We start from the raw sequence: 21,227 nt of genomic DNA, 5'->3' as shown, positions 1-21,227 counted from the left end.
CATCTATAAAACGCAGGTAGTAGCTTCCTTGCCGTTTTATGGAGTGCAGTATATGGAGTGCCATGTAACATGGCACGGACTGGCTCTCCACAGGTTATATTTCGTGGAATTCTCTTGTTATTCCCTTTCTAGCTACCCTGTAGTGAACCTTTAGCAGCAAGCTGTGGCTTGGCCTTCTGCCCGGCCTAGCCTGGTGTACATGAAGTCCTCAGAGTTCTTGAGGCGTCTTCCTTCCATTACCCCCAAATCTATAGCTGCGAGGACCTTATACCACCTTGTGTGCAGTTAGTCACACAACTTCAGTATGTTTACTGAGGAACCTGAGTGCCGATGTTCCCAGCAGCTTTATCCATGACAGTCAAACACTGGGAAACATCAGCAGGATGAAGAATAAATAAATGTGGTATGTTCAGACAGTGGATTAGTGCATAAGAGTGAAATGAGAATTCTTTTTTTAAAAATATATTTTATTGATTATGCCATTACAGTTGTCCCATTCCCCCCTTCACTCCCCTCCACCCTGCACATCCCTCCCCCACCATTCCCCGCCTTTCGTTCATATCCATGTGTCATGTGTCATGGATATCCATGTGTCATGGATATCCATGTGTCATGGATATGACATATCCAAGTTCTTTAGATTCTGTATTTCCCATAGTATTCCTGCCCTCCCCCCTATTTTCTACCTACCATCTATGCTACTTATTCTCTGTACCTTCTCCCCCCTTCTCTTCCCACTCCCCTGTTGCTAACCCTCCATGTGATCTCCATTTCTATGGTTCCGCTCCCGATCTAGCTGTCCTCTTAGTTTGCTTTTGTTTTAGGCGTGGTTGTTAATAACTGTGAGTTTACTGTCCTTCCACTGTTCCTATTTTTTATCTTCTTTTTCTTAGATAAGTCCCTTTAACATTTCATATAATAAGGGCTTGGTGATGATGAACTCCTTGAACTTGACCTTATCTGTGCAGCACTTTACCTGCCCTTCCATTCTAAATGAAAGCTTTGCTGGATAGATCAATCTTGGCTGTAGGTCTTTGGATTTCATGACTTGGAATACTTCCTTCCAGCTCCTTCTTACCTATAAGATCTCTTTTGAGAAATCTGCTGACAGTCTGATGGGCACTCCTTTGTAGGTGACTGTCCCCTTATCTCTTGGTGCTTCTAGAATTCTCTCCTTCATTTTAATCTTGGCTAACGTAATTATGATGTGCCTTGGTGTGTTCCTTCTTGGGTCCAACTTCTTTGGGACTCTCTGAGCTTCCTGGATTTCCTGGAAGTCTATTTCCTTTGCCAGACTGGGGAAGTTCTCCTTTATCATTTGTTCAAATAAGTTTTCCACTCGTGGCTGTTCCTCTTCCCCTTCTGGTACCCCTATAATTCAGATATTGGAATGTTTAAAGATGTCCTGGAGGTTCCTAAGCCTCTCATTTTTTTGAAATCTTGTTTCTTCTTTTCTGTTTAGTTGTTTCTTTCTTCCTTCTGGTCCACTCCCTTGATTTGAGTCCCAGTTTCCTTTCCATCACTACTGTTTTCCTGTGCATTTCCCTTCATTTCATAGGTTGACTATCTCTTGATGTCTTAGAAGTATTGGCTCTTGGGCTTTGAGCTGTTCTTGAGTCATAATGTTTGGTCTTTTGGCACCTGTTATGTATGAGGGGTGGAGCCTTAGGTGTTCACCAGGGCAGGGCAACCCAGTTGCTAGGTTGTGATGCTGTATGTGGGGGCAGGGTCAGAGATGGGGGAAAAATGGTGCTTTGCTCTGCTCCACTCTCTCTCAGATTTCTGTCCCCTCTGCAGCTTCCCATAAGCAAATTGGGCCCCTCTGATGCTGGTTCCCTGGTGTGTTGGCCCGTGTACTCTCCAGGACCCTGTGGGTCTCTCCTACGAACTCTCTGTGGGCCTGGGAGCATCTCCCAGCCCCTCAACCCCAAGAAAGTCTTTCCAGTTGGAGCTTTCAAGCTCTAATTCCCATCACTGGGGCCCTAGTCTGAGCAGTCTGTCTCACTGTTCGCTCCTTCGCTTGGTTTATCTGCACTTGAATGTGTGACCGCAGTCAGCCAGCCACCCTGCGCCCTCACTGGGTCCACCCGTCGCCACCCCACCCTTGGGATCCACCAACCGCCTCCACCTCCGCACCTGGGTCGGTCGGACCCAACGGTCTTTCCAGCCTGACCCCGCTCCGCTGCTGACTCTGCCCCTCTTACCGGTCTGGCTGAGCAGATCGTTGTTCAGTTTTCACTGTTATGGCTGGATTTTTGTTTCTAAAACTTTGCTGTCTTTAAATTTAGTTGTGGGGGGTGGGGCACAGTGTTTCCACCTACACCTCGATCTTAGCTGGAAGTCGAGAATTATTGATAAATGCAAAAACACTGGGTGCAAAAACACAAGTGAATCTCACAGACTATGTCAAACAAAATAAACCAGAAAGAGGAAGTACATTTGATAAGATTCCATCTTTATGACAAGACTATTTGATAGAGGCAAGTCAGAAGGGAGGCAGGATTATTGAGTAGGAGAGGGCCCAGAGGAACTTTCCAGAGTGCTGAATGCTCTATGTCTGTCTGGGTGTCACATGAGTGAAAACCTATTGAACATCTAAGATCAGTGCACTGCACTGTAAGTTATGCTTTAATAAAGCAGGCTTTAAGAAAGAAAAATAGAGAGTTAAGCAAGGGTACCTCCTGTGGCACATCCTCCCCGCTCCTCCTACAAAAAATAGGGCTTCGTTAACTATTTAGACACACGGGCCACACTAGGAAAGGACAGTTCTGAAGTCCCAGGTTGATGCTAAAGTGGAGATCAGAGGGAGCAAGGTAGACCAGAAATCTCACCCTCCCCGTGAGGCAGGGGCACTTCAGAAGTGCCCCTGAAGTGGTTTCTTTGGAGTCACAGAGTGACCCAAACACCCTCCCAATCTCATTATCAACAATGAACATTGTTTAGAAGGCACTCTATCCACAGATGGAAGTGCACAGCCATGCGATATGGAGCAAGTTGGGGAGTCTGACAGCCCAAATCAGTATCCCAGTTCTGTGGCTTAATTAGCTTAGTGCCTCAATTTCCTCACCTGTCAAATGCAAAATAATAGCACCTACTTCATAAGGTTGTTGTAACACGTAAAAATCTCTTGAGATGGGACCCAACATGTTCACCCGTGGGAAGCTTGGCAGAGGGTGAGGAAGCAGTCAGCCATGGTTATTGTCACTGCCATCATGGCCGTGGTCTGCATCAGTAATGTCACTCATTTCAATACAGCCGCCAACTTTATTTCATTTTTATTACTTTGCAATTTAATAAGAAGGTGTAAGCAAACCACCTACTATATTTATTGCATTGAAAAATCTTAAGAGGTTTTCTACAAAATTAGGACATCACAAATCTTGGGGTTTGTTTTGCTTTTCATTATTATTTTTTTTAGACAGAAAGGGAAGGAGAGAGAGAAAGTGAAACATCAGCGTGAAAGAGAAACATCATTTGGTTGCCTCTCACACGCACCCCAGCTGGAGACCAAAGTTGCAACCTAGTCGTGTGTCCTGCCTGGGAATCCAACCCATGACCTTTTGGTTTCAGGGACCATGAGTCATGCCAGCCAGGATTTGGGTGTTGTTTTTAGCATATCAAATAGTTGTATACACTAACCTTCAAAATTACAAACTTATTTTGTGAATAGCCTTTTAAGATGGTTTTATATTTGACTCTAGGGTGACAAGGGTTCTCCAGGGAGAACAGGCCTTTATGGCGAGGCTGGCCCCACAGGTGACATTGGTAAGTTTTGCTTGACAAGAAAAATATAACCCCCACAATTCCCAAGCATTCTGGGAATTTGTGCTAATGTCCGATTTGCAGATGCTATTAGTTATTTTGAAGCAAATTATTTGTATTAAGAATATAGCACAACAAACGTTGTGAAACTAACCACATCCCAATAGGAAGACCTGTTCTCAACCATCTTTTTTTTGCACCCAACAGGTGATATTGGAGACACTATAAATTTACCAGGAAGCCCAGGCCTGAAGGGGGAACGAGGTATCACTGGAGCACCAGGTACGCAAGTCATTTTCCAACTCTTCCTCTCAGCACAGCCCTAACCCCTTCTCCGTGTCATCACTTGTGAACTGGCTTGCCAAATCTATCACTGTTCGGTAAACACTGTGGATCACATTATAGGGAATAGTTTGAGGTCTTTAAGCCCAGTATGCAAGGGAGGCTCTGACGTTTTTAATTAAATTAGAATTGAAGACAAAGTCAGGAAACGTCTCTCTGGCTCTCCCTGAAAGAGAAAATAGCCGGAATCAATGTTCACAAAAATCAACATGTTATGTGGCCTATAAAATGAGACTCGTGGGAAAAGGCAGAGCCTAGACTCCTGGGACACATTATAGGGCACAAGGCAGATGGTGTGGCGACTGGAGCTCCTAGTAAACAGCAAAGGGTTAGAAGAAAGGTCAGTGGGAGTCTGGCCCATCTCTTGAGTAAGACAAGAAGGGGAAGCTCCCTGGTTCTTTGTGCAGTCAGGGGCCTCGTGTGGCACAGGAGCTCATTCCTCCTCTTTGAGCATCCCTGAAGTTCTAGGTCAAAATTCTTGCCTATAGTCATACCTCAAGGGACTTGAAATATCCTCTCACCAAGTGATAGGATGATGCCTTCTTCTGGGCATCTTTTTATCGGGGGGGCCCACACTGCTTAAGTTGCCTAGAGCCTCAAGGTTTTCTAGGGATAGCTCTGTTGGGGGTAGGGAGAGTCTCTTCACCCAATGGGGAAGATGCTATCCTGGTTGTTTATCTAGAAAGAGCTCCAGAATGGAAAGGGATATTCAGGCTAGCATGGGATCAGAGGACTACCACTCAGGAATAGGCAGCCTCATCTACTCGCCTCTCTGGACTTATGTGGATCTAGAATTTGGTTTCCCAGTGGCTCTCCTCACAGTCACAGGGTAGCCCGGGCTGCCTGAGCTGCTGAGCCTTCCGGCTCTTGGCTGGCTGGATCCCCTAGCCCAAATAATTACTGTATTTTTTCAGACTATAACATGTACTTTTCTCCCCTCCAAATTTGGGGGGAATAATGATTGCTAATGCTACTGTTGAGTTCTGTTTACATTTACATTGGTGAAATATTATGTTACATTTTACCACATTTTTTGCTTCAAAATTTTTTTTCTGTTTTCCTCCTCTAAAACCTGGGTGCATCTTATGGTCCGAAAAAGTACGGTGTTTTGGCAGTTTGGTTTATAATAGCAGAAATGTGAAGCCATCTTTCCATGTGTCATTTGTGCAACTGAAAATGTCAGAAAGAGAAGTTACTTTCCCCCAAGAATTGTGGTTGTTACCCCTGGATGTTTAGATTGTAGTTCAACTATGGGCCCAGGAAACAGAACCTCCCACTCTGTCCACCGCCAGGGGACTGTATCTCAGGGGCAGACGGGCAGTGGCAGTTTATCAACCATCCCTGGAGGTGTCCCATTCACCCTAAGAAAAGTGAGTGTGCAGAGTGAAGTCAGCCACAGAGCCTGTGCAGCAGAGGGAATGGGTGTGGGGTCCTGGGTCAGATTAGCTCCCGGATGTGAAGGGTCTGGGGAGCCGGTGATTAGGCCGGCTCTCTCAGGACAATGTGACAAGCCACTTTGGACTCAGTTCGAGTGGGGATGATAGCAGTGGTTATGAAAGAAGATGCACTGGAGAAATAGAGGTTTGAGCAGATTTTCAAAATAGTCAAAGAGTCCATAGAAAATAAGCAGAACTTCTTAGGTAGTTTTTCTTCAAGTCCAGAAAAATGTTAACAGTATTTTGTCTATGCAACAGCCTCATGGATTTAAAAAGACACAGGGCAAAAGTGACTGTGTGGAATTCAGGTTGGTCTGAAGTTTTAAAACCTTCCAACATGCCAGAAATCACCAAAACAGTTGACAGGATATTGTCTCTAACATGAAAGCACCACTTCTTTGTGTCTGCCCAATGACCACCTCAGGTGCTTGTTAAAAATGCAGATTCCAGGCCTTACCCTAGACCTGTTACGTCACCTCTGGGAGAAGCTCAAACAGCTGCATGTTTAACAAATCCCCCAGAATTCCATGGCACATAACACATTAAAAACTGCTCTGGCCCTGGTCAGGTGGCTCAGTTAGAGTGTCATCCCATACACCAAAAGGCTGCAGGTTTTATTCACAGTCGGGCCACATTCCTAGGTTGCAAGTCTGATCCCCAGTCGGGGTGCATACAGGAGGCAACAGATGCGTGTCTCTCACATCAGTGTTTCTCTCTGTCTCTCTTTCCTTCCCTGCTCTCTCCCTGCCTCTCTCTCTCTCTGAAATCAATATACATATCCTTAGGTGAGGGTTTTGTTTTTGATTTTGGTTTTGGTTTGTTTTGTTTTGTTTTTTCCAAAAAAACCCCACTCTGATCAGGGCTTTGATTAGTTATCTATTGATGCTTGATAAAGTACCAAAGTGCAGTGGCTTAGAATATCAACAACTACTACACATTTTCTGAGGGTAGAAATTCGGGAGCAGCTGGTTCTCACTGGTTCCTTCATGAGATCTCAGCTCTGAGGTCGGCAGGGCTGCATCGCCTGAAGGCTGGGCTGGGGCTGGAGCATCCACTCCAGATGGCACTCTCACCCGGCTGTAGGTGGGAGGCCTTAGTTCCTCGACACTGGGGCCTCTCTCAAGGCTGCTTGGGTGCCCTCACAACGTGGCAGGGGCTTCCTCCAGAGCAAGCGATCCAAGCAAGATGACCAAGGGAAAGCAGGGATAAATTTCCTGTCCTGGGCTTGAAGTGGCACAACATGACTTCCTCAGTGTCCTGGTGGTGACACGGTTCGGCCCTGTTCAGTGTGGGAGGGGATGCAGGAGGGTGTGAATACCAGAACATGGCAGCTTGGAGGCTGCTGATCACAGGCTCAGAGGGAGGAATTAAGTAAAAAAATCTGTTGGTGAAGGAACAGGTTTAGGCCCTGAGCCACATTCACACAGAAACACCACGTGCAGCGTGGAGGCATCCTTTCCCTTTCATCCCCTTGAACCCTGTGAGCACTGAGCCGCAGTTTGATGCAATGTCTGGGGTTTGTACTGAGCAGTAAGTCTGTGGTTACAGGTCTGAAGGGATTCTTTGGACAGAAAGGAGCAGAAGGTGACATCGGCTTCCCTGGGATAACAGGCATAGCAGGAGCCCAGGGCCCTCCCGGACTTACAGGGCAAACAGGTAAAATCTCCTGCAGTCACACAATCCTCCCCGAGCGCCTGCACTCCCCGGGGCATGGCTTAACGGTGCAGCAGCCAGTGGGGCAGAGCACGGCGGAGCCTCCAAATCCCCAATGCCCCAGCACGAAAGCAGCCAGTTTCCCCAAGGACTCGTCTGCTGCGATCACACCTCACACCAGGAAGCTTGCTCTTGCACGTTGCCCGTTTCCCTCCCTGTGCCTTGGGACCAAATACACAGAAACAGCCAACCTGGCCGTGGGGGAGCGTCTGTGTGGCCCAGTGTCCGTCTCTGCCTAAACACAGGCTGAGTTCTTGTTGCAGATCCTCTTTCACAAATTTGGAAAAGTAGAAATTCCTTTGGGGATCCCAAGTTAACGACAGAAAGCAAACAGTGAACTAGTTCCATGCTTTTTTTGGTTTATTGCTGCTTTTGCTTTATTTACTTTTCACCCAGGACCTGTGATTCTGACAGACTAATCCTGAGGGGCTTGTTGCATGGGTTCTCTTCAAACTTCTACTTGGATGATAGGATAAGACTAAGAAAACACAGCTGCTCTCTCTTTGGCAAGGCTGAGCTAACCCCACTAAACTTGAATGTGGAGTCCAAAGCCACATGCATTCTCTGCTTGAAGGAAAGGTGGTCCTCTCCCAAAAAGTACCCCATCCTGTCCCATCCAGGCAGGACCTGGAGGCCGGGCAAGTAGGCCTCGCCCAAGGGCTTCAGGGTTTCTGTGTTCGATTTATGGATGTGTCCTTCTTCCCCCAGGCTTTCCAGGACAGGCGGGCCTGAGAGGGCAGCAGGGAGACCCTGGCCGGGTTGGAGTGCCTGGCCAGAAAGGAGATTATGGCTGGCCAGGTATTCCAGGCTTACCAGGTACGACTATTCTCTCTTCACAGGTACAAGTGCAAAGTGTTTTAGATATAGATTTGCCAGTTGAGGAGAGGCACCATTAGCCAGGTTGCCCTCTCTCCACACTGCTTTCTGTAAGACTGTATGAGCTCAAAGGCAGGGGTGCACGTGGTTTACTGTCCGCACAAGACACACCCAGAACCGGGTTTGTAGTTGCCCAGGCCCACTGGGAAAAGACAGACCTGTCAGTCTGAGGGGTGCGTCCCTCTCCAGAACAATGAGTAAAAACTGCCCAGGAAGCTGTAGGGCCAATCCTTGGTCAACACTTGGGCAGTGAAAAGGGGGGACCAGAAGGACAGACATGAACTTGTTCCACCACAGGCTTCCTGGCTTCCCACTGATAGTGGTCTGCTGGAGCCCACAGTGGGATCTGGAGAGTTATGCACCTGACCTGGACGAGCCACTGCTCAGGGGACAGGTCCTGGGTGCCCTGACAGGCCCCTAATCAAGGCTGGCCAGGCCTGTGGCCATGGGCAAGTCTTCAGCTGCCCTGTTGCTCCACGTCACAAAACAAATTGCTGCCTGCGTCCTTTGTCCTACTTTAGAACTGTTTAGAAATGTTTGTCTTCAAGAATCCAGAGGGAATGGACCTAATGCCAGGCTACTGGTTCCAGGCAATTTTTAGAAACCAAATATGTCCAGTGACTCAAGCTCCAAGAAAAGAAACAGAATATACCACTTTCCAGGTCCCTCCTGGCTCCAATGAGTCGGTAAAGATTTTAGGAAATTGATCTTTAGGTTAACTGGTTCTCTCAGGTGACATAGAAGTGATTCATTGACACGTCAGACCAGCTGCTGAACTGCTTCCTATTTGTGGGGGTTTGAATAAATTGGACGGGTGACCGTATCATAGCAAATGAAAACATGTCTGACTTATTGTATGGGTTGCTGCCTTTGCTCTCCCGTGCATGAAATAACTGTGAATGAAACCCACACAGGTTTACCGGGCATCCAAGGTATCGGTGGATTACACGGCTTGCCAGGCACCAAAGGCTCTCCAGGATCCCCAGGTACCCATGGCAGCTGCAGGCACAGGCCACACAGCCACACAGCCATGCCCAGCAGGTGTGGGTGGGAGGGAGACCAGGAAGGCCACTAGGATGCAGGATGTGGTGGGGGCTGTTCAGAGAGCAGGACTGCCCCATGAGGACTGTTTGATCACCCCTGAGGCCATGTGGACTCGGGTCCCTGTGGCTCTACAGACCACAGATGTGATCCCTCAGAATCTGTCCCCCTAAGTCAGAAGTTGTGTTGAACAGGCCCATCTGGCTTTTGGAGAGAAAAAGAAACAATTCTTTATGTTTTCAGCAGCATCTGTAATCTTGCATTTCATTGGCAAAGGGAAGGCAGTGGGTGCCCAGCCTGTCCTGGGGCTGTGCTTATACTCTGAAACAGATAATACTGTCTTAGCATGGACTGCTGTGACACAGACTGGGGGCTTACACAGCAGTCATTCATTCCTCACCATTCTGCAGACTGGAGGTTCGAGATCTAGGCATTGATATGGTCTGGTTCTGGTGAGGGCCTCTCCCTGGCTTGAAGTCAGCCACCTTCTCTCTGTGTCCCTACATGGTGGAGAGAGAGAACAAGCTCTCCGGGGTCTCTTATATGAACACTAATCCCATCATGGGGCCCATCCTCATGTCCTCATCTAAACCCAGTCACCTCCCAAACACTCCACCTCCAAAAGCCATCACATGGGAAATTAAGCCTTCAGCATATGAATTTGGGGGATACAATTCAGTTCGAAGCAATGGTGTACCAGTGTCAGGCTGTGGGACACTGAGGCCACACAGCAAGCTGAAATCCCCACAGCTGCCTTCTGGTCTTCTACTTTTGCACCCCATTGGAGAGCATTCCTGTTCTTTCACTGGGTGGTCAAAGACGGTGATGTTGCCCCTGTTTAACCCTGCCACAGGTGAAGACATCCATGGAGACCCAGGTTTTCCAGGTACTGCTGGGGACAGGGGTGAGCCAGGAGAGCCCAACATCCTTCCAGGCCCTGCCGGAGTCCCAGGACAAAAAGGGGAGCGAGGAGCGCCAGGTGAGGCCAAACACTTCCAGCATTACCTTCTGCATAAGCAGAACCCAGGATGTTGTTGGGTGCCGCAGTGGGAGAGGGGAGGAGTCATGCTTGTCAGTTCACCTGTCTGCCCTGACGGGGCTTTGAGGTTGGAGATGAGACCCACCATGGTCGGAACAGAGGGAAGAGAGAGACCTCAAATTCCACTCGGTGCGTGCAGTCCTGGCCCATAGGCCGCGCTCACAACATCGTGATCGATGTCACACTACATGTATTCATATCCGAATCACACAGCGTGCTGTTCAGACTCTGCAGCTGACGACATACAGTCCCCACAAGAGCAGGAACTCGCTCTCTTTCATTCCTTTGTGTGTATGCCGGCTAAATGCCTGGCATAGTGTGAGTGCTCGATATTTGTTCAAGGTTAATACTATGAAACTGTAGGGTAACTCTCTTTGACCTCCATTGAAAAAGCCATGCGAGCTCCAAGATATCCCTAAATTACCTGAAGTGGCCCTATTACACGTTCACCCGTGCAGCACGAGTTTCTCAGAACTCTTTGAACATACCGTGTAGCTCTCCGCTCTCCATCATGGGGACATGGGACGTCTCTCGGGCTCCCAAACAGTCCTGAAACAAAGTGTCTCTTTGTTAAAGTTCTTACCCCTTATGAGGCCCTCGTCCTGTGTGAAAGTCACAATAGCCCAGTGACCTGGTGGCTTCTGAGTGGTCCTGGAGACCAGAAGACACTCTTCATGGTGCCCACCAGGCCACTGGGGTTAAGGAAAGGTGACTTTCACTACTGACATTTGCAGGTGGCTGGTCAGAACTTGTACTCGTATCCAAGCCTAGGGACGTCATGTCAGTCTGTTGTCGTCCCTTGCACAAGTTTCAGAAGCTCGAATTTGCAGCCTCGAGTGTTTCCGTTCAGGCTTTGGAGCATGATTTGCCTCTGCGTTTTGCAAGATGGCCTTGCATCAGACTTCCAGTAGACGAGGGTTGTTACCTCAGCACTTAGGAAGATTCATGGGGCCACCAGGGAAACGGAGCTATTTTGACCCTCATTGCAGAAACTGACTCCTGCACGTTCCATGTCCTCAACAACAGAGGCCTGCTCACTGCTGTTAATTAAGTTCGTTATGTTTTTGTGGGAATCTGGCCAGTCAGGATCTTCTAACACGAGAGTTTTGGGCATTAGTCACAGCCACTCACCATCTGTTTTAGTTACTTTGTGACAATAGTTAGAAGCAGCTCACTTGGTACCATTTTCTGTAAAGCCACAGATAGCAGCTGGTTAACCCCCCAGGCTAGTAAACCCACTTGCTTTTGCCAGCAGCCAGTGAGCCCGGGATGACACCTTCCGAAATGCTTCTCCCAGTATCTGCGTTTTTGTACCCCTCAGAAGTTGCACCAACAGAATCCTGTCCCCCCATGCTGGGAACCACAGCCTCCCAATGGGGAAGTCTCTCTGTGCGGTAGATAGATAGCGATTACTCAGGAAGCCACATGGGGGACACAGAGACCACTGTCTCACAGATTTTCCCTGTGTTATCCCAAATCTCTCTTCCCTCTGCAGGAGACCGGATGGTCCCTGGATACTGTGACATTGGTTTTTTGCAGTGTTCCAGTACGAATCTCTGAGTCCCCAGACCTTAAGGAAAAACAACACTAGTATGGTACTTAAGGGAAAAGATGAGTCTCCCTCCCTGCTGGCCATTTCTCCTGCCACTGCCTGGGCAGCACCGCCGCCCCCCTGTGCCAGGCGGGGGCCCATAAACGTTGTGTCGGCTACAGCACAGGGAAGAATGGGATTCCCGCAGATTTCCTTCTGTGAGGCTTGCCCTTCGGGGTCTGTCCTCTATGCGTGCCAAAGGGCTCCAGCCTTTGACTCAAGTGCAGTCGATTCTTGTCACCTGCAACAGTTACATGCTGCAAACGTTGGATCAAGGAATTCTAGTGGAAATGCAGGGTTTGGTTCCCACAAGCCCCAGGTCAAATATTCATCAACTGATCTATACGCACTCTTGTTTTATGTATGTTTCTGTTTAAAGACACCTGATTCAGTATAAATTGTTGATTCATTAACATTGAGCTTATGCCTGAATGAAGCTCACCTAAACACATGTTTTCTCCACAAGGCAACCCATGGCCTTTGCGAGCTTAGGAACACCAGACCACACTTCAGCATACTGCTTGGGGGCCAGCTCAAACAGTGAAACCGGCAATGAGAGACCCAAAAGTGCAAAAACCTGGCATTAAATAGGCACATAAAGCAGCGTTGTTTGCACTCTGAGTTGAACTAGGGACCCCAGCTGGGACTCAAGTGTTCTGTCTCTCCTGCGTGTCCTGGAGTGCCACCAGTATTGATCTGGAGTCACCCACCAACCTTAGTGAGTAGGCCAAATGGCAAATACAGACTCTGTGAGCGGTGAGAATGGACTCCCCATAGCTGGGGTCACTGACCAATAGCCACAGGGACAGTTAAAAATATTGGTATAGTTCGGAAGCCTCATCTTGCCAATCCTGGAAGCCCCTGTCCCGTCACAAGTGCCAGTGGAGCCAACAGACCTAACCTCTCGGGTGATGCCATCAGGGTGGGCCCGAGGTGTCACACACAAGTAACCTCACTGGTGGGGCACAGTGAGGCAGTCTCTGAGCAACATGCCTCCCCGTGAGGACGAGGTCCCAGCAGAGGTGGGTCCCTCGGACCCTTTTGACAGCAGATGAGGCTGGCGGGAGTGGGGGCCACAAGGCCACTGCCTCCCTGTACCCATCCCAAGAGCTGTGTTTGACACTCCGTGGCCTCAGGGCACCTTCCATCATTGCCTGTCCTTGGTGGCTGTGGTCCTAGACAGGTGATAGCGTGTAGGGGAAACAACAGATTAAAAAGTCAGATGCTGATACCAAAAACAACTTCTGTTTCCCTCCTAAGGGCAACGAGGCCCAGCTGGGAGTCCAGGACCTCAGGGGTTTCCAGGCGTCACGCCCCCTTCCAACATTTCTGGGTTGCCTGGTGACCAGGGGCCGGCAGGGATATTTGGCCTGAAAGGTAAGCAGGGCTCACATTTCTGTGCGTTGGAGACTCTTGGGGCACACGCAAAAGGGCACGCACTGCACGCTTCCAGCCATGCTAGGTCCTGGGAAGGGTCCTGTTCACAGAGATGGCACAGTGAGTGGGTATTGCCAGGGCTAGGGGAGGTGTTGGGGAGTCAGTGGGTAATGGGGACAGGGTTTCAGTTTGGGATGCTGCGGAGGTCCAAGATGGATGGTGGTGGTAATTGCACAACAATGTGAGTGTACTTAAAGCCACTGAAGTGGGCACTAAAAATGGTTAAAGTGATAAATTGGTGGTACTTATATTTTACTGCAATAAAAAGGAAGATGTCTCCCAGTGTTACAAACTTGCCAAAGACCATCCCCTAATCAGATGGCTTTCTAACTGGCCTCCTGAGAGCTTCCCGGGAGCCACAAGTCCCACTGCTCATGGCCACGGCTGCACCTTCCTCCTGGCTAACCCCTTCGTGTTTGCGACTCCTGTCAATAGGTTACCCGGGCCTCCCAGGGGCCCCCGGGCCTGCTGCCCTACCTGGAAGCAAAGGAGACGAAGGGAACCCAGGAGCTCCAGGAAACCCAGGGACCAAAGGATGGGTTGGGGACCCCGGGCCCCAGGGCCGGCCTGGCGTGCATGGTCTTCCAGGAGAAAGAGGTAACTGTGCCTACACAAACAGGTCATGTCCTCTGGGAGGCTGGCAGCAGTGAGCAGAGATGACTGGACTCCTCACCCAGGCAAGTGTCCTCAATGTCCTCCTTGTCTCAAAGGACCTAGGGGTGAGCAAGGATTCATGGGAAACACAGGAATCACGGGAACTGTGGGCGACCGAGGCCCGAAGGGACCCAAAGGAGACCGAGGACTCCCAGGTAAGTGGCCATCAGCACACCTTGCCGAGCTGTCAAAATAGATCACCTGCCACCAGGAGTGGACTTCAGAACTATTCCTGCCCCGCCAGGCATGGGGACACCTCTAAAGTCAGTCTTGGTTATGTAGCCCAAACCCTAAGGTACAAAGAGGAAAGCAGGTAGGGTCTGCGGGCACTGGCACCGGTGAACGAAAGAAATTCTTGGAACAGCAGGCACTGAGCCACTGCTCAGATGGGTTAGTATTGCCCATCTCACCCCTGAAAGCAAGATTGTTCTAGAAAGCTCCAAGGTTGGTTTGAACAGGTCAAAGAAAAAAAATCATAGAAATCACAGAAAGAAAGCAATTGGTCCTCTCTGTCAACTGCCTTCCTTTCCCCTTTCCAGGTGCCCCTGGTCCTTTGGGATCCCCGGGGATTGCAGGCATCCCCCAGAAGATCACTGTCCAGCCCGGGCCAATGGGTCCACAGGGACAAAGAGGGCCCCCAGGCGCACAGGGGGAGATGGGACCCCAAGGTCCCCCAGGAGACCCAGGTAGGAAAAGGCTTCTTATTTGCTTTGTTTTCACTTTTGTTTTCTTGCTGAAAAGCATTTGTTAAGCACCAGTGTCACTCTTTCCGTGGCTCTCACACCTGTTCTGGTGCCTGTACAGGTTTACGCGGGCAACCAGGGAAGGCCGGGCCCCAGGGAAGAGGCGGTGTGTCTGCCACGCCAGGATTCCGAGGAGAGCTGGGACCCGGCGGGCACCAGGGGCCAGTCGGCCAGGAGGGTAAGTGATGGGCGATGAAAGGCGACAGAGGTCAGGCTGTTCTTCCAGGCCCCGCTGTGGTGTTCCAGACGGACTGTGGTATGCATGCAGCAAATAGACATGTGCTGAAATGAGCAGACGAGAAGCTGCACCCCTTTGGCTCCAAAACCCCAGCTCAGCTCCTAGGACCCTCACTGCAGCGTTGCTCCTGGACGCGCTCCAATGACACCTGCACCTAGCAGAGCCCCTGAGCAGAACACCTGGCTTCCTTCCCTCCTCTGAGACACATGCAGGTGCCTCAGAGAAGGAAGCAGTTGACATGCTTGAGAGAAGATTCATACAGATCTGAAGGCCTGAGACAGTGAGCTGAAAGAAACCAATTTTATTAACAGGAGTCATTGTAAAGTCTTGTATCATTGATTTCTTTTTTTTTTAAATATTTTATTTACCTTTAGAGGGAAAGGGAAGGAGAGAAATATCAATGTATGGTTGCTTCTTGTGAGTCCCCTGCTGGGAACTGGCCTGCAACCCAGACATGTGCCCTGACTGGGAATCGAACTTCGATCGTGTGGTTCGCAGGCCCGCACTCAATCCACTGAGCTACACCAGCCAGGGCTGTATCATTGATTTCTTAAAATTATGTGTACATGTACAAGAATTAATAGACCAGAAATGATAGCAAGTCATGCAGAAAAAAGTGGAGATTTGTCATCCACCTGTGCTCAGTATGGGATGAGGCTGCATTGTCAGCTCCCAGGTCTCAGGAAATAGCAGTCTACTACCTCCAGAAGGACTCGCCTGTGGCCAGATTGTGTAACACAGGGGATACACATCTGAAGACACTTATGGACAGATAGGAACCATCCAGGCTAGGAGACCGAGACAGCATAGGGTGGAGGATGTCCTATGAGAAAGCGATGAGGCAGGAAAATGTCCTTGCAGGGGAAGGGGAATAGGAAGGCATGATCAACCAGCACAGCCAATTTCAGACACTTGAAAGATTGTCCTGTTGAAGGCAGGTAGTCATTCTTCCATGCTCGGAGAGAGAACCCAGCCCCCCGAGTGGATATTTCTAACCCCAAGGGTGGCCCAAGTATGCTGGACTTCAGTACATTCGGGGAACCTTCCTGGTGTTTTAGTTCTTGCTTAGCATCAGTGCACCCCAAGGGGAGAGCTCAGGAGGCTGACTGAGTCTGTACCCTTGCTCAGCACCCTCCTTGTCATCACCCTGTGCTTACTGAGCGTATAATGTGGGTCAGGTCCTCCCAGGAGGCCCTGGGTCTATAGGACAGAGCCACTAGCGTCCCAGCCTTAGAAGAAAGCCAAGTAACAGCTATAAATGTCACCATGTGATGCCAGCCAAGGGCTGTAGGCTGAGATCTCTGCGACAGCTAAAAGGGGGCTGCTTTCTTTCGGACCCTAGGGGAGCCGGGCCGCCCAGGGACCCCCGGCCTGCCCGGCATGCCAGGCCGCAGTGTCAGCATTGGCTACCTCCTGGTGAAGCACAGCCAGACAGACCAGGAGCCCATGTGCCCCGTGGGCATGAACAAGCTCTGGAGTGGATACAGCCTGCTGTACTTTGAAGGCCAGGAGAAAGCCCACAACCAGGACCTGGGTAGGTACCACTTGCCAGGCCCCCAAGGCGAGCTCCGCTGGAGATTGTCAAGATTGAGTGGCCACATGGAAAAAACCATGGGGGAGCGTGGAAGCAAGAGAGGGAGGTGGGTTTGGCTGGGGTCAGGGGGAGTGGTGGGAGAAGGATGCAGACAGCTGTAATTGAACAACAATAAAATAATTTTTTAAAGAAAAGATCAAATGGCCACAGCGAGGTTCAGGAATCCTCTAAGGCAGATACGTTTCTCCTGATCAGAGGCACTGGGCCTGTTCACACCCCTGGGTTTCAGAAAAGATTAAATTGGCCTTTGATGCCCTCAGGTCAGGACCACAGAGACCTGCCTTCAACTGGCAGGCACCTTCCACAGGCTCCCGCCTGAAGGCCACCAGCTGCTTCGCCTCCTTCTTGCTTTTTGCTCCAATTTCCGTAAGCAGCCGAGGGCCTTGAGGGCCCGGGCGTCACATGGAACCCCCAGGAAAAAGGGATATGTGGGTAGATGTGCTCCATCTACAGTGCTTGGGGAAACCTGTCACGCTGAACCCTGACGATTTGTTCACATTCCTGTCTATCTGTTCTACTTCCATAATAAGTTTTCTTTAAAATGGGGCAGAACAAAGAAGGGAAGAAGCCTAAGAAAGCTGGGACCAGAGCCAAGAAGGCAGCCACAGCACTTGAAGGTGGAGCACACCTTTGGCTGTAAACTCGTGAGCAGTCAGTGAGAAAAGCTAACCCTGCTCAACTCATGTACTCTGGCCATAAGAAAACGTTTATTTTTGTACCTAGAAGCACTAGAGTCATTTGCAGGTGGAAGTGGGCAGAGCTCCGTGTGGGAGGGCGCCGTGGGGTGTGATGAACTAGGTCCTCATCACGGATGCCATCAGGGGTTCCTTGGGGCTGGTGCTTTAAGACCCCCCAACATGGGCCTTCTAGAAGGGCAAGGCTGAAATGCCAGTGTGGTCTATACCCCCAAATGATAACTGGCTTGGGCCCCAGTGCTCAGCTGAGCCCCTCCGTGGGCCGCTGGGGCAGCTTCCCAGCCACACTCAGCCATCACCTCCTTCTACAGGGCTGGCGGGCTCCTGCCTGGCTCGGTTCAGCACCATGCCCTTTCTGTACTGCAACCCTGGGGACATCTGCTACTACGCCAGCCGGAATGACAAGTCCTACTGGCTCTCCACCACTGCCCCGCTGCCCATGATGCCTGTTGCCGAGGACGAGATCAAGCCCTACATCAGCCGCTGCTCCGTGTGTGAGGCCCCAGCCGTCGCCATAGCAGTCCATAGTCAAGATGTCTCCATCCCCCACTGCCCGGCTGGATGGCGGAGCCTGTGGATCGGATATTCCTTCCTCATGGTGAGTGGTGCTGGCCAGCACTCTCGGAACAGAGAACCGGGCAGAAATCTAGCTCCTCTCCCCAACCACAGCCTGGCCGGAGAAGCAGCAAGAACAGCTGCCTTCGGGAGAATCAACAGACAGGACAGGTGTTCAGGTTGTGCGGGGCTTGAGGGCACCTGGCCCCGGGGGCAAGTGGCAACTGGAATGCAGCCTACACTTTTGCCCGCACTTTGTTAACTGGGCGACGGCCTAGGCCTGGGGCTGCCCCACCCAGAGGGGACCCATCCACTTGCCTTCGAGCCTTCATAATTAGGATGTATTTGGTTTGGTATCCATCTTCCTAAGCAGAACAGCAAGGGTGAAACTCTTCTGGTTTATCCCAAAGCTAAACATAGGTAAGAATTTTGTCTAGAATCCTAAGTAACTTATGTAAAATCTGTCTAGAACCTAGAATGCCCTCAAGAAATATCCATTAGCTGGTTGGTTTAAGACAGATATATGTATACTGATGAGGAAAATCCTGAAATACCAGAGTCAGGCTGACTTTGGGTATAAAGTAGAGGACGCTCAGTTTTGGCCAGTTTGCATTTAGTTTAACATTTAGGGAAGTGACTGCACCGCGGAAGCATCCCTTACAATCTTCCTGCTTCCTCCACTGTCGGAGGGAGAAAGGAAAGTCCAGTGCGGGTAGTGGGTCTTCCGTCTCATCTATATTGATATGACTGTCGTAACTCCAGCGAATAGTGCATGCCCAAAGTGTTAAATACTTCACAAGTTACACTAATAACATAACATAGAAATGGATTCACAGAAACGCAGAGCCCTTACTCAGCCTGGCTGCTCCCGGGGCTGGGGCGTCCAGCCTGGTGCTTCCTTCTGACCCTGTCCCAGCAGCCCCAGGGGGCCCCTTTGGAGAGTCCTCCCCAGGCCTGCCTGGGCAGCTCCCAGGATGGCCTTGGTTCTCACAGACCAAAGTGGGGCCTGAGGTCCTCGTGAAAATATGTCTGCTTCTCCCAGCCCATTTACAGTAAACAGGAACACAGTAGCTCTGGGTTAGAAAGGCTTCTGCATTTTGTGAGCAGAAGACTTGCCAAAGGTTTTTGGTTTTTCCCATTACCTGCCCAAATACATCTAAGAACAGCCTGTTGTTCTCTGCAAACTGCAGGTGAAGTATTCCTGTTATAAATTAACAGGTTCTGACAACCCACTCACCACTCAAAGCTTGCTCAACCAAGCCAAACATTTTTTTAATAGATTAACTTTGAGGTCCAGGGGCCTACCATGCACCTTCATGGAGCTAAAAAATGTTCGTGAAACAAACAAAAAAGTAGAAGTGGAAAGTTGCAAAGAAAATTCCCCCTGACCCTTGTCTGCGTCTCCCAGCCCATAGCTGCTGGATCGTTTCAAGGGACTAATGGCTTAATTAACAACCTCTGAAAAAATACAAATTACACAAGTGGTACATGTTCACTGTGGAAAAATCAGCAAGTAGAGATTCTCTGAAAACTAACGAAAGGCACTCGTACATACTTCCTTCCTCTTCGTAGTCTAGCAGAGGAGTGGAGGGCAGGGGTCACTCTTGGAGGGATTGCTTACTTTAACTTACCCTCAGATGCTAACGCACATCTTCATTGTATCTTTCCTTTAAAACAAAAGTTAACGTTTTGGTATCCCTCCTGCCAGGCAAATGCTGCGCTGTTTAAGTGGATGATTGGGAAGACAATATTTTTGCCCTCAAACGTGGTCAACTGTATTAATGAGTATAACCTGCTTTTGCTTTCATTCTAGTTGTCACTTAATAACAAATGAGGACTACCCATTTATATCCATGAACCCTCCCCTCCAGCAGCCTGGCACCCGCTCCGCCTTCTGCCTCTCTGCCCTGATTTATTTAGCCAAGCCCCTAGCAGTAAAGAGTACGCTGCAAGTGGTGGTCTGTGTTGACATAAATGATCGAGGTTGTTTTCAGTTAGGGGAAAAGCGCATCAATTACAGTCTGCCCTGGCCGTCCCCAGCTAGCGTGCTCACAGCCATGCCCCTCTCTCCTCCGCAGCACACTGCCGCAGGCGATGAAGGTGGTGGCCAGTCGCTGATGTCACCAGGCAGCTGTCTGGAGGACTTCCGTGCCACGCCATTCATCGAGTGCAATGGAGGGCGGGGGACCTGCCACTACTTCGCCAACAAGTACAGCTTTTGGCTCACCACCATCCCTGAGCAGAGCTTCCAGAGCTCGCCCTCCCCCGACACACTCAAAGCGGGGCTCATCCGGACGCACATCAGCCGCTGCCAGGTGTGCATGAAGAACCTGTGATGCGCGGTCCTGCGGCTGCCTCACCCGGTGTGCTTCTCTGCAGGTTTGCCTCCGGCCTGGGGGGCCCCTTTGGTGCTTAACTTATTACCTCAGGTGCTGACCCAAACAATGACTTCATGTTTTTTCTTTAAAAACAAATAAAAAGTCCACCAAAGGATTCAGCACCAGCTCTCATACCAAATAGCCACTTGTCATCCATCCACAGGTGCTCGCCACTGTCCTTACTCTGCAGAATGAAGCCCTCCCTATGAACCCCTGACCCTCCGAAGGGGAAAACAGTTAACAGCCCCAGCACTCCCTGTCAGGCCATACTAGACTTTTACGCGCTAGGTGCAACTAACGTCTTCACATGAACCTGCACTTCATATAGTCACTGCACTTTCAAACCCCACAGACAACCCGCTTACTTAACTCACTTAATGGGGTGGTGTCGACAAATGAAGCCATACGGCCCGAGGGCTCCTGAACTCATTCCCACTGTTCCCCCATAAGGTCTCCTAGGGATTGGCCCCCGTCCTGTCCCCAAGCCAGCGTGATGACAGCATGCTCTTCTCCCAAATTCTCTTGATGTGAATTATCCCAACCCCTCGAGGCCAGAAAGACACTGGCAGTCACATACCAGCTGTCATTCTTTCCACCACACCCATACAGACCATTGGGTTTGACAAAACTTTGGTAGCAACAAAGACCAACTAACTGTCTATTGTCGGCCAAGCTACTTGACAGCTAACTTACACAGTCAGAAGTAATGTTTCCACTGGCCCCAGGCTGTCCTGAGATTTACCCTCCTTTTTTTGTTGTAAATTGTATTCCCTTGACTAAATATTAATGTCCTGTATAATGACTGTGGAATAAACATTGATTTTGGACATCTTTATACCCCCAGTTGTTGACTGCCTAAGTTTTCCCAAGTCTGTAGAGCACAGAATTTGTGGTGACCCTAAGGCACTGCATCTGGCCCTGGAGCTGGTTTCTTGAGTGTCGGTAGGTAGACTCAAACCCAAGTCTGTGGTATTCTCATTCCACTCTCAGGGGATTGTCTTGGTGTTTATAATGCATTCATGTTTACAGAAAGCACCCCAACCATCACTCATGGGAATTAGGGGGATCGGTCCTTCACAAAGGAACTTCCAAAGTCATGCAGTTCATTCCAATGTAACGTCCCAAGTCAAATC

The 21,227-nt window shown here is 49.8% G+C and overlaps 1 protein-coding gene across 3 annotated transcripts in view; it reads left to right on the top strand.

Moving 5' to 3' along the window:
* COL4A2 (collagen type IV alpha 2 chain) overlaps window positions 1–20,931 on the top strand; it is a 189,299-nt gene extending 168,368 nt beyond the window's left edge. For 2 of the 3 annotated variants that reach the window (XM_037038349.1, XM_037038348.1), the window contains exons 35-48: window positions 3,702–3,765; window positions 3,970–4,044; window positions 7,089–7,196; window positions 7,962–8,069; window positions 9,044–9,115; window positions 10,024–10,149; window positions 13,061–13,177; window positions 13,673–13,834; window positions 13,948–14,046; window positions 14,431–14,577; window positions 14,696–14,812; window positions 16,215–16,406; window positions 17,473–17,759; window positions 19,795–20,929. In XM_037038349.1, coding sequence (XP_036894244.1) covers window positions 3,702–3,765; window positions 3,970–4,044; window positions 7,089–7,196; window positions 7,962–8,069; window positions 9,044–9,115; window positions 10,024–10,149; window positions 13,061–13,177; window positions 13,673–13,834; window positions 13,948–14,046; window positions 14,431–14,577; window positions 14,696–14,812; window positions 16,215–16,406; window positions 17,473–17,759; window positions 19,795–20,052 — 1,932 coding nt within the window. In that variant the 3' untranslated portion in view covers window positions 20,053–20,929. Of the gene's footprint in view, window positions 1–3,701; window positions 3,766–3,969; window positions 4,045–7,088; window positions 7,197–7,961; window positions 8,070–9,043; window positions 9,116–10,023; window positions 10,150–13,060; window positions 13,178–13,672; window positions 13,835–13,947; window positions 14,047–14,430; window positions 14,578–14,695; window positions 14,813–16,214; window positions 16,407–17,472; window positions 17,760–19,794 lie in introns of all 3 variants that reach the window. The other variant, XM_037038350.1, reaches the window with a different exon arrangement.
* Window positions 20,932–21,227: the final 296 nt, after the last annotated feature.

The sequence above is a fragment of the Sturnira hondurensis genome, unplaced genomic scaffold, assembly GCF_014824575.4.
Source record: "Sturnira hondurensis isolate 20B ecotype Veracruz unplaced genomic scaffold, ASM1482457v3 Scaffold0024333, whole genome shotgun sequence".
In the NCBI taxonomy this organism is placed as follows: Eukaryota; Metazoa; Chordata; class Mammalia; order Chiroptera; family Phyllostomidae; genus Sturnira; species Sturnira hondurensis.
The sequence above is the reverse complement of the archived record's forward strand: the minus strand, read 5'-3'. Positions and strand labels throughout refer to the sequence as shown.